This window comes from Manacus candei, unplaced genomic scaffold, assembly GCF_025592945.1.
Source record: "Manacus candei isolate 608988 ecotype Guabito, Panama unplaced genomic scaffold, ASM2559294v1 h1tg000124l, whole genome shotgun sequence".
NCBI lineage: Eukaryota > Metazoa > Chordata > Aves > Passeriformes > Pipridae > Manacus > Manacus candei.
In genome coordinates this window covers 1796887-1810238 of record NW_026138172.1, presented here as the reverse complement: position 1 = coordinate 1810238, position 13352 = coordinate 1796887, and the positions used below count along the sequence as shown (strand labels likewise).

General features: G+C 35.8%; 1 protein-coding gene across 8 annotated transcripts in view; it reads left to right on the top strand.

Moving 5' to 3' along the window:
* Window positions 1-13352, top strand: part of CCDC91 (coiled-coil domain containing 91) — a 127313-nt gene that overhangs the window by 92541 nt on the left and 21420 nt on the right. For 3 of the 8 annotated variants that reach the window (XM_051770700.1, XM_051770705.1, XM_051770699.1), the window contains one exon: window positions 380-493. In XM_051770700.1, the coding sequence (XP_051626660.1) occupies window positions 380-493 (114 nt within the window). Of the gene's footprint in view, window positions 1-379; window positions 494-1767; window positions 2533-5785; window positions 6964-7533; window positions 8567-13352 lie in introns of those variants that run through there. The other 5 variants (XM_051770702.1, XM_051770703.1, XM_051770701.1 and 2 more) reach the window with 5 other exon arrangements.

Sequence of the window (13352 nt, the reverse complement as noted above, 5' to 3'; positions counted from 1 at the left end):
AGATGATCTTGTAGGTCTCTTCCAGCTGAAATAGTCTGGTCTAGTAACAGCAGCTAGTACATCCCTGCCATCCCTGCTTCTGTTGGAAAGTAATACCTGTACTGCTTTATTTTTTTCTGCTCTCAGGGAACGTTATGCATCTATTAATACACCTTTAAAATTATTATTTCTCTCTTTTTTCCTCATTTATTTTGCCCTTCGCTATTTAAAATACTGAATTTGTAATTTTTTTTTAAAGATTCTGCATATATTTAGGATGACTATTATTGAAGAAGGAGAGTGGAGGTGATAATAATTTTAGTAGGAAGAAAAGAGATGACTCATTACATTTGTGAAAGACTTGTTTACATTTACAGTAAAATGTTTTTCTTTTAAAAAGGAAATTGTCAAGGAAGCATTAATGGAGGAGCAGAAACGAAGTGAAAAGGCAATTGAAGAAGCAGTGAAAAGGACAAGAGAGGAACTGATGGAATATATTAAAGAACAGAAAAGGGTGAGTTACCAGTGGCTAATGGGTTTCACTTCATGCAGTGAGAAATTGGTAAAGTCTTAAAATGCACAGGAAAACAGAATCAGGAGTTAGATTTTCAGATCTTTCACTCATTTTTTCCAAACAATTTGTTATTATGATATATTTCTTTTCATACATATATTTATAGACCTTTAAATTCATTCAAGCCAAAAAGCAGAAATTATCATTTTGGTTAAAATTTACAACATTTCTTTTTAGAGTAACATAAAGATGGGGGATAAATACAGTCTGTCAGATTCAAATTGTGATCTGAGTTCAGTTCATTGAAAACATTTCAGTATAACTAACAGATGCTATTTTATGTTAACAGATGACTTTATTGTGCAGTTTGCATGCACAAAGAAGTCATTAACTTTTACTCTCAACCCACATTATAAGGGTATATACAACCTGAAAATGTACTGGTGTTCTGTTGAGAGTGATTTATAGCCAGTGCATTGGACTTGTTATGAAATCTTGTAATGTTCTGAAAGTTGTTTTCAGTTGTTCTGTTAATGCTATATAGTGGTAGTTTAATGCTTGTGTATAAACAGTAAAATGTAACTCAAAGAACTTTGTTTTGTGTTCAGTTGGAGGAGAAAAATATAATACATTTCTCCCCTTTGAAGCTCTTTATAAAAAAACAAACAAAATGTAATTTTTAAAAACCTTTTTCATACAGCAGTAGCAGCCCAAGGTACAGTTTCAGTATTCTCAATAAATAAAATCACTCTACTTGAATTTAATTGGTAATGTTGTCCTGAGAAGGAAATAGAAATAATGCATTTGGCCACTGCCTCTGTATTCCCGGATTTTATGGGTTGAGTAGTATTATGGTAAATAGGATTTACCTTCAGAAGTTTCACTCTGCTACTAGTTAACCTTACTGTTGGGTGAGTGCCTCCCATAATTCTGTGTGGAGACATTTCCTTTTAGCAGGATTTGTTTTATTTGCAAAGACACTTAAACAGAATCCAGTGCAAAACATGATCCATAAGGATGTTTGAGCATAGCTGAAGTCAGCTATTGACAAAGGATAAGCTGTGAGGAAGGTGAAAGTAGGTCTACTATTAAAATAACTTGTGTCATAAATAAATTGGTCAATAGGACCTCTAGAGCAGACCATCCAGGCCATCTACTGCAGGCTCCTCACAGATGCTGACAGATCACACCATGTTGAATTGACAGTCATTTCCTGCAGATACTTCAATAGCAGTTCATCTGTCCTTAATCTCTTGGATTTCCACTTTTGCTAGGAATGGAATTTTGCCAGAATGCACAGAGTTGGAGCTCATTGCCATTATGTCATTGCCTGGCTGCTGTTTACCTGTCTTGCCCTCGTGAAGTTTTCACAAAGCGTTGAAACAATGAAAATATCATCTTCAAAAAAACGAAATCCTCTTTGGTTTATCCTGAAGGAACATAAGTTCCATTAATTTCCTAGAGAGTTCTTGTATACCGAAGTGTTTCAGTCAGGTTTTTTTTCTCATATTGATCAATTGACACATATCCATTTAGTTTTTAAAAAAAAATCATCTAGATTTTTCTGGCATAGGATTTAGAAAGACTGCCTGTATTTGGGAGTGAAAGATGTATTTAACTTCAAATCATTTGGCATAATAGCTTTTATATGATTACATAACAGGCAGAGGAAATGGACCTTGGTGAAAGCCCATGTACCTGTAAGAGTAACAAATATAGTTTATGGACTATGCTAAAATGCAGCAGCTTATGGAAGGAATTCCTAGAAAGAACTAAGGGTAAATGCCTTGTTTTCTTCTCCGGGATTCTGTGACCTTTGTTGTCCTTTGAGTGATGGGGGCATCCCAGTTATAAACTTGCAAAGGTAACATGCCCTCTGTACTTTTCATCGTTGTTTTGAAAACCAGTTTGTAGAATCTTTCAAACCACAGGACATGGGCACACCAGTGTTTGTACCTGGTTAGCAGTGGTTAAGTGCTTCAGAAAAGGGGCCATAAACTGATTCTTATCCACCTTGTTTTCTAATAGTACAAATTACATTTCATCAATATATCAATTTTTAAAGTAGCTTGTAATTGCTTAGCAATTTATTTATTAAAGCTTTTTTTTAGTAAGTGTTATATAATTTATAAAAAAATTAACAGACAAATACTATTATAAAATAGTTGTGATATCAGTTTAAGAAATACAATTGTGGTTTTGGCAGTTAGAGTTTTGCTACAAATATTTTAAAATATTAATGAGTATTTACAGCTGTATTTGTGCTTGGACTCTTGGAAGAATTTCCATAACAGTTTATAGAAGTTGGATCTGGCAATGCCACAAGATCTGCAGTGCATTATAAATGTAGTCCAACATGATATTGTAAATAATAGTAAATAAATAATATTAATATTTGCTTTGAGTTGGAAAGGATTGTGAACGAGTCTTTTTAAAAACAGATTGATTTGGTAACTATTTGTAGAAATCATTTGTGTCAACATAACGTACAGATTGAAAGTAAACCATAGAAAATTCCTGTTGCATTTCCAAAAGTGTTGAGACCTACCAACCATGAAACCAGCATATCAGTGATGTATATAGAGCTTAACAGCCAGTTAGTGAAGAAAATGGACAAATGCAGGGGATTATTTGAATTAGTAGAAAGTTACTTAACAAAAAACAGGAATATCATCGTGCTAAAATGATGGTAAGGACAAACCTACCTTCCTCTGTATTGAAATGAAAAAAGTCACTTAAGCTGGCAGAGAATTAGCTGGCACTTGTTTTCACCTTCAGATAAAGAACACTGCAAGTTAAAAAAACCCAGTAAACTGGGATAGAAACAGGTGTTTTTAAACAATAAATGAAAGATGAGCCATGCATTGTCATTATGCCATTTCATACTTCAAATATAATCCCAAGTTTTTACGGATATACAGCACTGTATTGGCAACAATTTAAGTTAGGTACCACAGTCTTTAGTTTGTTTTCTCCATTCTGTATTATGTGAAGAATTTGATACTAGAAAAATGGTATTTTTATGTTGCCACAGGTAACATCTTAAGAATCTGGGTATCTAAGACGTGAAGGAAATTACAGTCAGGAATTTCATTCTTTATTATTTCATGATTATTTTGTAACAGTCACCTTTATGAAGCATAGAAACTGAACTAGAGTAAGACTGTTCTATCTGTTCAAAGACATCTTCTATACCTATCAGACTTGTAGAGGTTTATATAAATATTCATAACACGCTGAAGAATTGTTCTAAGTCAAATTTGAATACACTTGCTACAACTATTAGCCACACTTGCTTTCTCCAACGAAGATACATCCACATTATGTCCAGAAATTTATCTTTATTAATTGCCTGAAGGTATATTTCACCATGTAGAGTTGCTATGCCTGTGTTTGCACATAAGTGTCAGGAAGGCAAAACAATGCTTTACCTTGCTGCTGGTGGGGTGGGAAGTGAGGGGACAGAGGTGAAGTGAAGCACACAGGTAAAAGGGAGGTGGGCACTGAAGGATGACTAAATGGCAAGCCACTGCTTCCACTTCTGTCAGAGAAATAAATGTTATTCTTGTTTTGTATCCAGTGCATATATGTGTGCCACCTGTATCTGAGACATGGATGGAGGGGGAAGCAAAATCTTACAGTCTGGTTTAGAGTGAGATGAGTAAAGAGTAAGAAAACTATTGTCCTTGAGAATCCGTTCATTTCGATGTAAGCTCAAGATTCCCTGAAGTCCTTTGTCACTATCATCTTTTGTTGCCTGATGTTCACAGTCCTGCCCCTCTGGCCCTGCATTATGGTCCCTGATATCTGACTGCTCTGGAAACATCCAGTGCTGTGACAAGCCCCAGCACATTAAGTGGCCCAAGATGTACTAAGTCCCATATTTCAGCCCTTGAGGCTCCCCATGCCTATGGTAGTAAATGCTGGGGAGCATTTATCAGCTTTTTGCATTAATTGTTTAAAAATTCTGGTGTTTGGTTTTATACTGAATGTTTGTGAAGGTGTTCCCTCTTATTAGGTGGAACAGTTCTGGGTTTTTTCAAGGGTTGCTAGTTAAAACATGATGCTGACGTGGTGGCATACATGCACATGGCTTGATGTAGGCTCTTACATGTATGTGTGTGTATAGACTCACACCTGTATTTATTACCTGGGGATCAGGGCAAGAAGTAGAGCCTAATGTGCTGTAAACTATAGCCTGGGATGAGAGCTCCAAAACCTTGATCCTTGGACTGTGAGGCACAGACATAGCAGTTCCCTGTACAACTGTAATGCTCTTGGAATATTTTTGCTTAAAACCTGATTGATGGTTACATGCTGCTCTTTTAGGAGGATAAAGAAAGGCTGGGCCTATCCCTGCTCCAGTTCGTGTGGACTTCACGTGGGGCCTTGGCCCATTCGCCGAACACACTTTCCTTAATTTGCTGGTCCTGAATGAAGTGAATATAAACATAGCTTTGTCCTAAAGTGCAGTTTGTGAGCAGTTCTGAGGAACTTTCATGATTGTTATTTGCTTCTGTGTGTGATGTGATTACAAGGTTGACTGAAATTTCAGAGGTATGTTAAAAGCATTCCAAATATGTGAGTGGAAGAACAAGAGAAGTTTCCTCTATTTTATATGACTGGCAGGGATGATTTTTTTATATTATTTACAGATAGAATGCAAAAAAAGCCCCAATTTAATAAAAACATTTTTTCAATAATTCAGAAAGTCTGAAAATATTGAAAGCTGTGTAATACTGATTTAAACAAGTATATGTGTGTATATCACAGTCACCTAAAGAGTCCTACCTGAATTTTATATATCCAGGTGTGTTATTAAAATTCTAATGATCGAAGTAATTAATTGGTCACTACTGTACTTCAAACTAAGATCTGTTTCCAATTATTTGCTGTTAGAAAGATCAGGAAATTCTTCACTTAATTTTTTTTTTCATACTTAAACAGTGTTCGGAGTTCTTGTACATAATCTGCAGATGTTATTTACTTTTTTTTGTAAAAACTAAGCACTGTCAATTCTTAAAATCACACAAATTAGGAAGCTTTGTGGTATGGAGGTCTACAAAAGTATTCTGTTGTCCAGTTTCAGTGTTTTATTTTCTATGCTACAGGTTGGAAGTTGTTTATAAATCTCATAGTTTAGTAATTTACAACCTATTCATTGCAATTCAATGCTTAAAAAAATAGTCATTCAATATGTTACAGTTTGAATATTTATAGCAGACAAAAATGTAGTGGTCTAATGTTATTGTGCCTACTATTTATCTACTTTTTAATTTTTAATTTAATTAGCTGTGCAGAGAAGAAAATTAATTCTTGAAGGTGGCATACATAGAACAAAGTAAGTCATGAGAGAGAGTTTCCTACCAAATAAATGTTGTGCTGAATAGGTTATTTAAAGAAATTTTCTAAACTACAAAGATTCACTCCATGAGATAAATATTTAGATTAAACATTTCTTATAGTTGTAGTTTCTGAACCAACATAACCAGTCAGCAAGAAAATTTTAATTTTTCCTATTTACATTGGCATTCATCTTCCCTCAGGAAAACGTACTGCTTGTTTTCTGACAGCAACACTAAGTATATTAAGCAGTCACGTTTTGTCTGCTCATTGTAAACAGCTTTCATTGGCTTTAAAGGGCGTATTTTGACCTACCAGGGAAAGCTCACAAGTGAGGACTTGAGTAAACATTTGAATGACAGACTTGTTTTTGCAGCCCCTATTTCCCTGAAAGTCAGACACTTGTCATAAATGCACTCCCATCCTGATTTAAGGGACAGAAACTGGGAGCAAAGATGTCACCATTACAATGAAACTCACTGTACTACTGTGTGTTCCCATATGATTTGTGCAGCTGTGCCTCATAACCTTTAGAAGAAAACATAACTAAGCATTGCATTTCTCTGACTAATGTTTACCAAAATGTAAGTGCACACTTCAGAGTTGCAAAAGCTAAAGAGTCATGTTTTTGGGGTTCAGTGTGTAATAGATCATTTCTTTTCTGATATTGTGGAAACTAAGGACTATTTCAACAACAGTATTTATATTTAAGGATCACTGGCAAGCTGGTATAAGCTGTGTCTGTCTTACAGTAAAATGAAGAAAAAGCCAAGTTTTTCTCTTCTGAGTCTGCATAGAGAAATTACTCCCTTAGTTTGGTAATAATACAGGTATTTTTGGAAACTACAGTTCCAGGCCCATTTCCTGCTTCTCTGACCAGGTGCTTTCTGTGCAGCTTTGTCCAGCCAACAGGATGTGTGGGAGGTTCCTCCCTCTGTGGAACCAGAATTATTTTTGTTCTTTTCTCAAAAAGACTTGGAATATTTGGAAAATACTAGTTTATCCTGATAAAACACCTTTGTATAAGGTCAGCTCCTCTTGGGTAAGACCAAGGCATACATTTTCCCAGTTTCAGTGGGATTATTCTGGAAAGAAATAGGTATTTACCATTTGGAGAGGAAATTGTGCTTTTCATTCTGTGCACAGATGTATTGTAGAAACAATGCTTTTTAAGGGAAGAAAAATAGCAATCAATTGATCAAAATGATCAAGACAGCAGAAAATCCCTACAAGTAAATCAGATTAACACTGCTAATTTTCCCCATGGCTATCCTTGTTTATCAGGGTTATTTTTAATAGTCTACTGGATTTATGGAGTGTATTTGTGTATTTTGTATGTTTATTTTGTCTGAAGCCAAACAACTAGACCTTTAATTTCCCTTTGGAGTAGGTTTCTAACTGATACACTGTCTTTTTGGTTTGGTTATGGTACAAAATCCCAGTTCATTTTTTTTTAAGTGCCACGTATTACATTTCATAATTAAATATAGTCATCCAGATTTGATTTATCATGAATGCAGTTTTAGAACTTTCTTTGTTTACCTTTGATTTTGTAGATGAGCTACAAAGCCCATAACATCTATCTCAAAAACACCTTTACCAATATAGATTGTGGAAGGTGATCTATGTTTCAATTGCTACTAACCCTTGTTATCTGTGTAGATTTTTTCCTAATATGTGAAGTCTTTTCTTTGCAGGTTCCTCATTTTTCAATATTCTAAGAGAAGATTTTGTGATGAAAACTAGTGTCTTATATTCAGTTATTTAAGGTAAAGAGTGCATGAAGTTCAAGTTTAATTAGATTTATCCACCTTGTTAAGGAGAGGCAGGAAATTCCTTTGGGTTGTTCAGATTGTCTGAGAAACTGTAATTCACTCATGAACATATGAGAAGATATGTGGTAGTTAGTTACTCTGTTATTCATCCATCAAAATCATCACAGAAAATGGTCAATGAAGTTTGTCTTTAAAAAAATCAGACTAAAATTCTCCCTTTACATATCTTAGTGCTGCAGTTGAAAGAAAACTTTATTTTTTTACGATACTGGCATAAACACCTTAGTTAGCATATAGATCATACAGTCTTAATAAGGACCTTGTAATTTATAGCCCTTTTTGTATGAAGAACTAGATCAAATTAATAGGGAAGATCAGTACAGTAGAAGAGAAATAAGATGTCTGGAGGCTGAAACTGGCTATGACTGTAAAACAATTGAAAACAATGTTATGACCAGAAAACACCTTCAAACATCAATTTAATAGAAAATAAAAAAGGTTTATTGGACCCTCTTGTGAGACAGATAAAATTCCATGGTTTTTTTCTTGCTATTGATGTGTAATTTTCTATTTACAAAGGTGACATTATCTTTCTAGAAAAATCTCACCCACACACAAGTCTTCACGCTCATTGTTGTAATTGTGGTGTGTTGCATATTAAGCAATTTTTTCATAGCATTTTGTCTTCCTGTCCAGCTAAGAGCTGACATAGAGTTCAACTATTGATTATCTATAGTTTTTCTTTCCTGGAATTATTAAATTGGTTGCTTTCTAGACTTTTGTTATATAGGTATCTCTGTTTAGCTGAGAATTCCCTGACCTTCTGTTGTTGACTGCACCTTTGCTTTCCTCTCTGTGCTTCTATACGTGCATGATAGTTTTTTGATACATCTGCTGCTACTGCCAGTAACCATTGAAACTCAACCAATTATTCCCTCAAAATCTCACTCCTAATGTAGCTTTAAATCCAAGAGCTCAGATCCTTGAGGTGATAATTACATTAAGATCATAAACCAATTCTTCTACTTTATTTATATAAAGTATGCCTAAAGTTTTTAACTGGGCACATCCAGTATTTATTTTCTTATAAGTAAATTCACACAAATATTCACTATTTCTAATAAAGTATATATTTGTACAACTGACTGGCATGATGATGGAAATAAAAGAAGAAACCTCCTTACCTCTCTTTCAGAAATGTACTGCATGTGAATGTGAAATTAATGTACTTTGAAAGGCTTCTAAAACAGCTACTAATGTCTCAGATTGAACAGATTGAACAGAAAAGAACTGTTCCCGGTACTACACTAACTTCAGTAACTAGACTGTTAATTTTTTATTATATATTCAGGTTTTCAAAATACACGGTTGACTTTTTGGTTCCAGGAGGAGTGCTGGTGTGATCCATGTTGAGTAGTGATGTGCTTGCATGGTTAAAAAGTGTTTGCTACCAACTACCTCCAGCTATTGCTTAGAACAGGACTAAGGATCCAGCACCCTGTGTTCCTTCTAATGACATACTCCAGGGAAGGCACAACAAACACATAGCACCTGCTTTCAGACCAAAATCATAGAACCACGGAGTGGTTTGGGTTGGAAGGGACCTTGAAGATCCTGTAGTCCCAACCCCTCCCCATTGTGGGCAGAGACACCTTTCATTAGATGACTCAAGGCACCATCCAACCTGGCCTTGAGCTCTTCCAGGGATGGAGCATCCACAACTTCTCTGGACAACCTGCCCCAGTGGCTCACCACCCTTTGATTAAAGAAATCCATGAACTCTGCAAATAAAGGTGGAGGGTTTCTGCACAGTGGTGTAGGTTAGGCCATGAATTGATGCCTACTTTGTCACACTTTTGTTATTCATATTAAGGAGCGGCTTCTAATGATAAAGCTTGGAATTTGGTTTCTTGGGTAGGCAGACTAGACTATGTTATATCTCATATTCTTCAAGTTAACACTGTTAGTAGTGGAACAAGTTCTATTACAATTCCTGGAACACTCTTTCCTTTGTCTCCTTGCTGAATTGGTAGCTTCCATTTCTCCTGTGACAGGTAAACTATTGTTAATCTCTGGTTTGATTCACAATCTACTCTCAGAGTCAGATTAATTTGCAACCCTGGTTTCCATCAGGGATAAGTGTATTAGAGCAGTGATTATATGAGATACTCCATACATCCCCTGTAGATCCAGACTGCAATTTTTCCTGTATAGGGGATAGTACCTATGTAATGAGACATCACAGAACCTGGGATTATGATGGACAGGATTGAACATTCCCTTCTTGGGCAAGAGGTCCAATTCCTTACCTGGGACAGAGGCTGTATCTTCCATTTCATCTGGTACTCTCAATCCATCTACGAGGTGAGAGTACGGAGGAATACTGCCAGAGACTCAGGAGAGAGAGAGAGAGGGAAAAAACTCTTACCTTGAATGCAGTGTATTTAGGAAAAGAAGGTGGGAATAAGAGAGATAACTTAAACAGAGGCTGATAGAAAATGTTCCAGTGACAGAGTTCTGATATTAGTGTATCTTACAATTGTGAATAGGAAGGATCCCGCTGGCAAAGGTTTGTGTTACAGATTAGTAACTGTCATGTATTGATCCATTTGTGTTAAGTCACTTGCAAAATCATGGATCAACACCAGAGAATGTAGTTGTGGATTTTTGTAGGTAAAGCTCATGCCCTTCAGTGTAAACCAGTTATTATGAGAATTTTGATATGTCATTGTTTTGCAAGTGTGCCTGATTTCAGACTTTCAGCTTTCCTCTGAAGGTTTATTATTTGAAGACAAGTGCAAGTGGGAGAGGTCATGAAAATCAGTTTCTTTTAAGTTATTAATCTCGAACGAGTGATTTTAGATTTTTTTTTTTAATACTTGTTATATTTTAATATGCCTTAGAACAAAATAGGGTGTCATTACCATTCTTGTTCCTGAATGTTTGGCTTGGCATTTGATGCAAGGCCTCAATTGCAGGCTGACGTGCCAGCAGCTGAAGCTGAAAACAAGACTGCGGTGGGCAAACTCAAGATTTAATTTCAGAAAGAGTGTTTATATTTTCCCTTGGGCCACATTAATGAGAGTCCAAACCCTAAATGTTACCACCAACACATTTTAACAGACCAGTTTCCCAGTTTTTAAAGTGTGGTGTCACCTTGAGTATTTTTCTTTCAACTTTTTCCCCTTCTTCTGACTTTAAAAAAAAGCAATGAAGCTGTACCATTTTTGGCTGAATTCAGTGTCATGTTTGGTGAACATAAAGTTCTGTGACATGCAACAAAGTTGAATTTAAAAACATTTAATCCTGTCTTCTATTTCTGTATCAGCTATTTGAAGAATTCAGGTTTAGGTTACCAATGCAACCCCTCATGTTACTGCAAAGCACACCTGCATCCAGCATGTGATGTAGGGGTCCCTGTGTTGCTGTCCTGAATCCTCCTGATGTCAGAACATCTGTGCCATGCCCAGGATGAACTTGTGACCAACAGGTCAGTGCCAAGAGAGACAGTAGTGGTGGGGTCACTGAGAGTTCCTCAGCTCAGTTTCCTGCACCTTCAGCTGGGCCTGTTTTGTGGCTTTAATAGGATTAAAGAAACATTTACATTGAGGCTTTAGGAGCATTTTCACACTACTCCTTTACCCAATTCAAAGAGCAGTATAAATCCAAAGGATTAAGCAAGGGATTTATGGGAAGTTGTAGTGTAAGATGAGTTGGTGCACCTGGCTCTCCTTTTCTCCTCTGTGGATAAGGAATACTGAAGCAGTACTGCATGGGATGTGGAAGTGAGCCTGGCATTTTTTTCCTGAACTTTTAAGTCTCTATAAGGTTTGAAACTATTGTTTCTAAATATTAAAATTAAATGAGAGTTCCTGATGGAGGGATATAGTGTTTCAATTGATCGATCCTATTAGACATTTTTCTTTAGAGAGTATTATGGCACTTTTCTGCAGCTTTTCAATAGTGAAACATTTAAGGGAATATTTAATTTCCTTGAAATTATAGTACTCTGTCTTTAAAAAATGGAAAGGGGAAAAGAATACAATTCTCTGCCACTTAGGTTCATTGAAATCCAAAGGAAATTGTTAAATAACCAAAATTATAATTTTCAAACTCTTTGAGTGATCACTTATGCTGATGAAAGCGATTTACTTGAAACTACATACATAACCTATTGTATGTTTTTTGCAATTACTTTAGAGTAAAACTGCCAGAGTCTGAAATTCTTTACTTTAGTTAAAACTGGTTTATATGTCCTTTTGTGCCTCAGTGTATAAATCTACAAAGACTGAGATTATGCCTGTACTCTTTAGTCAGGCGAGATTCCAGTTGAAACTGAAATCAAGTGGTGTTATTACTGAGAAAATATTGTGCTATCAAAGCCAAAAAGGGAAAAAAATAACAGGATGAATTATAATGTTCCGCAGCGAGATGAGTGGGTACTACCCTATTTCAAAGCTACTCTTGTGATTCGGATGTATTGTGTTTTTAGTCCAATGTGTATCATTACAATTACTGCGAGAGTAACTTTGGATTTGCAATCACATAATTATACAACTTGCTCTGTGGGTATGGGCTGTTCACAGGAATAAAGGTTTGCAGTGTACACTGTACAGTGTCACCCAGATGTATCTGTCTGTGGATAGTGCTGTGGGTTTTCACATCATTACATGATTAAGCAACACCTGAGGTCCAGGGGAAATGGAAAATGTCATCTAGGGTCCCTCTATTCTGCAAGTATTTGATAAGAAAGGAGAAAGACTTCTATATTTCTCTGTTGTCCATTAGGAAGGCTGTGTGTGACAGGAGGAAGCGAGGCATCCTTACACACCTCTGGTCCCCTGTAAGTGAGGCTCTCCTATATTGTTCCTGATTCTTCCTTCAGTGTTAGAATTTTATACTGTACTTCTGGAAATGTGAGAATTGTAACCAGATCATTTGTTTGAAGATTTGGTGGTTTGTGTTCCGTGCAACTTTCTCAAAATAGATTTTGATATTAAGTGGAGGAAACAAATTCAAAGTTCTTAATTAGTTTTGTGGAATTACTAATTTTGCAATGCAACTCATGACTTTTGTCCAGAGGCATTTTCAAGAATCCTTTAGATAAACTAAGAGTAGGTAATTTAACAAAAAAAACCCAACAACAACAAAACCCAGAAAAATCTATGCATCCATGTGTGTAAATGAACATGAATACCCTTATTTTGCCATCCTAATGAGAAAATTAGACAGGTCAGCTGAATTTTGAAGGTTAAACATTTAATATTCTAGTAGACTGAATAAGTGAATCTTTTGAGGACGAGGACTTTGTGAAGTTTTGTCATTCCTATTAAAATAAAAACTTTATTCATTTGCTGTCTTTGTCCTTCAAATTCATCTATATTCTTGTAACCAGATTTGTATTTCACTGTCATTTCTTAATTTAGAATTTTGGAATATATGTAACTAGGTATTTTGCTAACACAGCAGCAGTTACAAATTTGCTCTTTAAGTTAGTATAGTCCACATTTCTTTGTACTAGATGGAAAGTTTAATCAGTTCAGTATGATCAACTTGGATTAATTAAAGCTAAGAATATCATCTGCAATTTTATTTTCTTAGTCATAGGTCAACTTCTTGGCTTTTTCCAAGTCCCTGCTGTACCATTCTCTTGGCACCAAGGGGATCCCAAAGAGTCTTAGAAAGTTAATTACGGACGTGCTCAGCAAAGGCATTTTGGCATCCACCTGCAAGACTGTCAG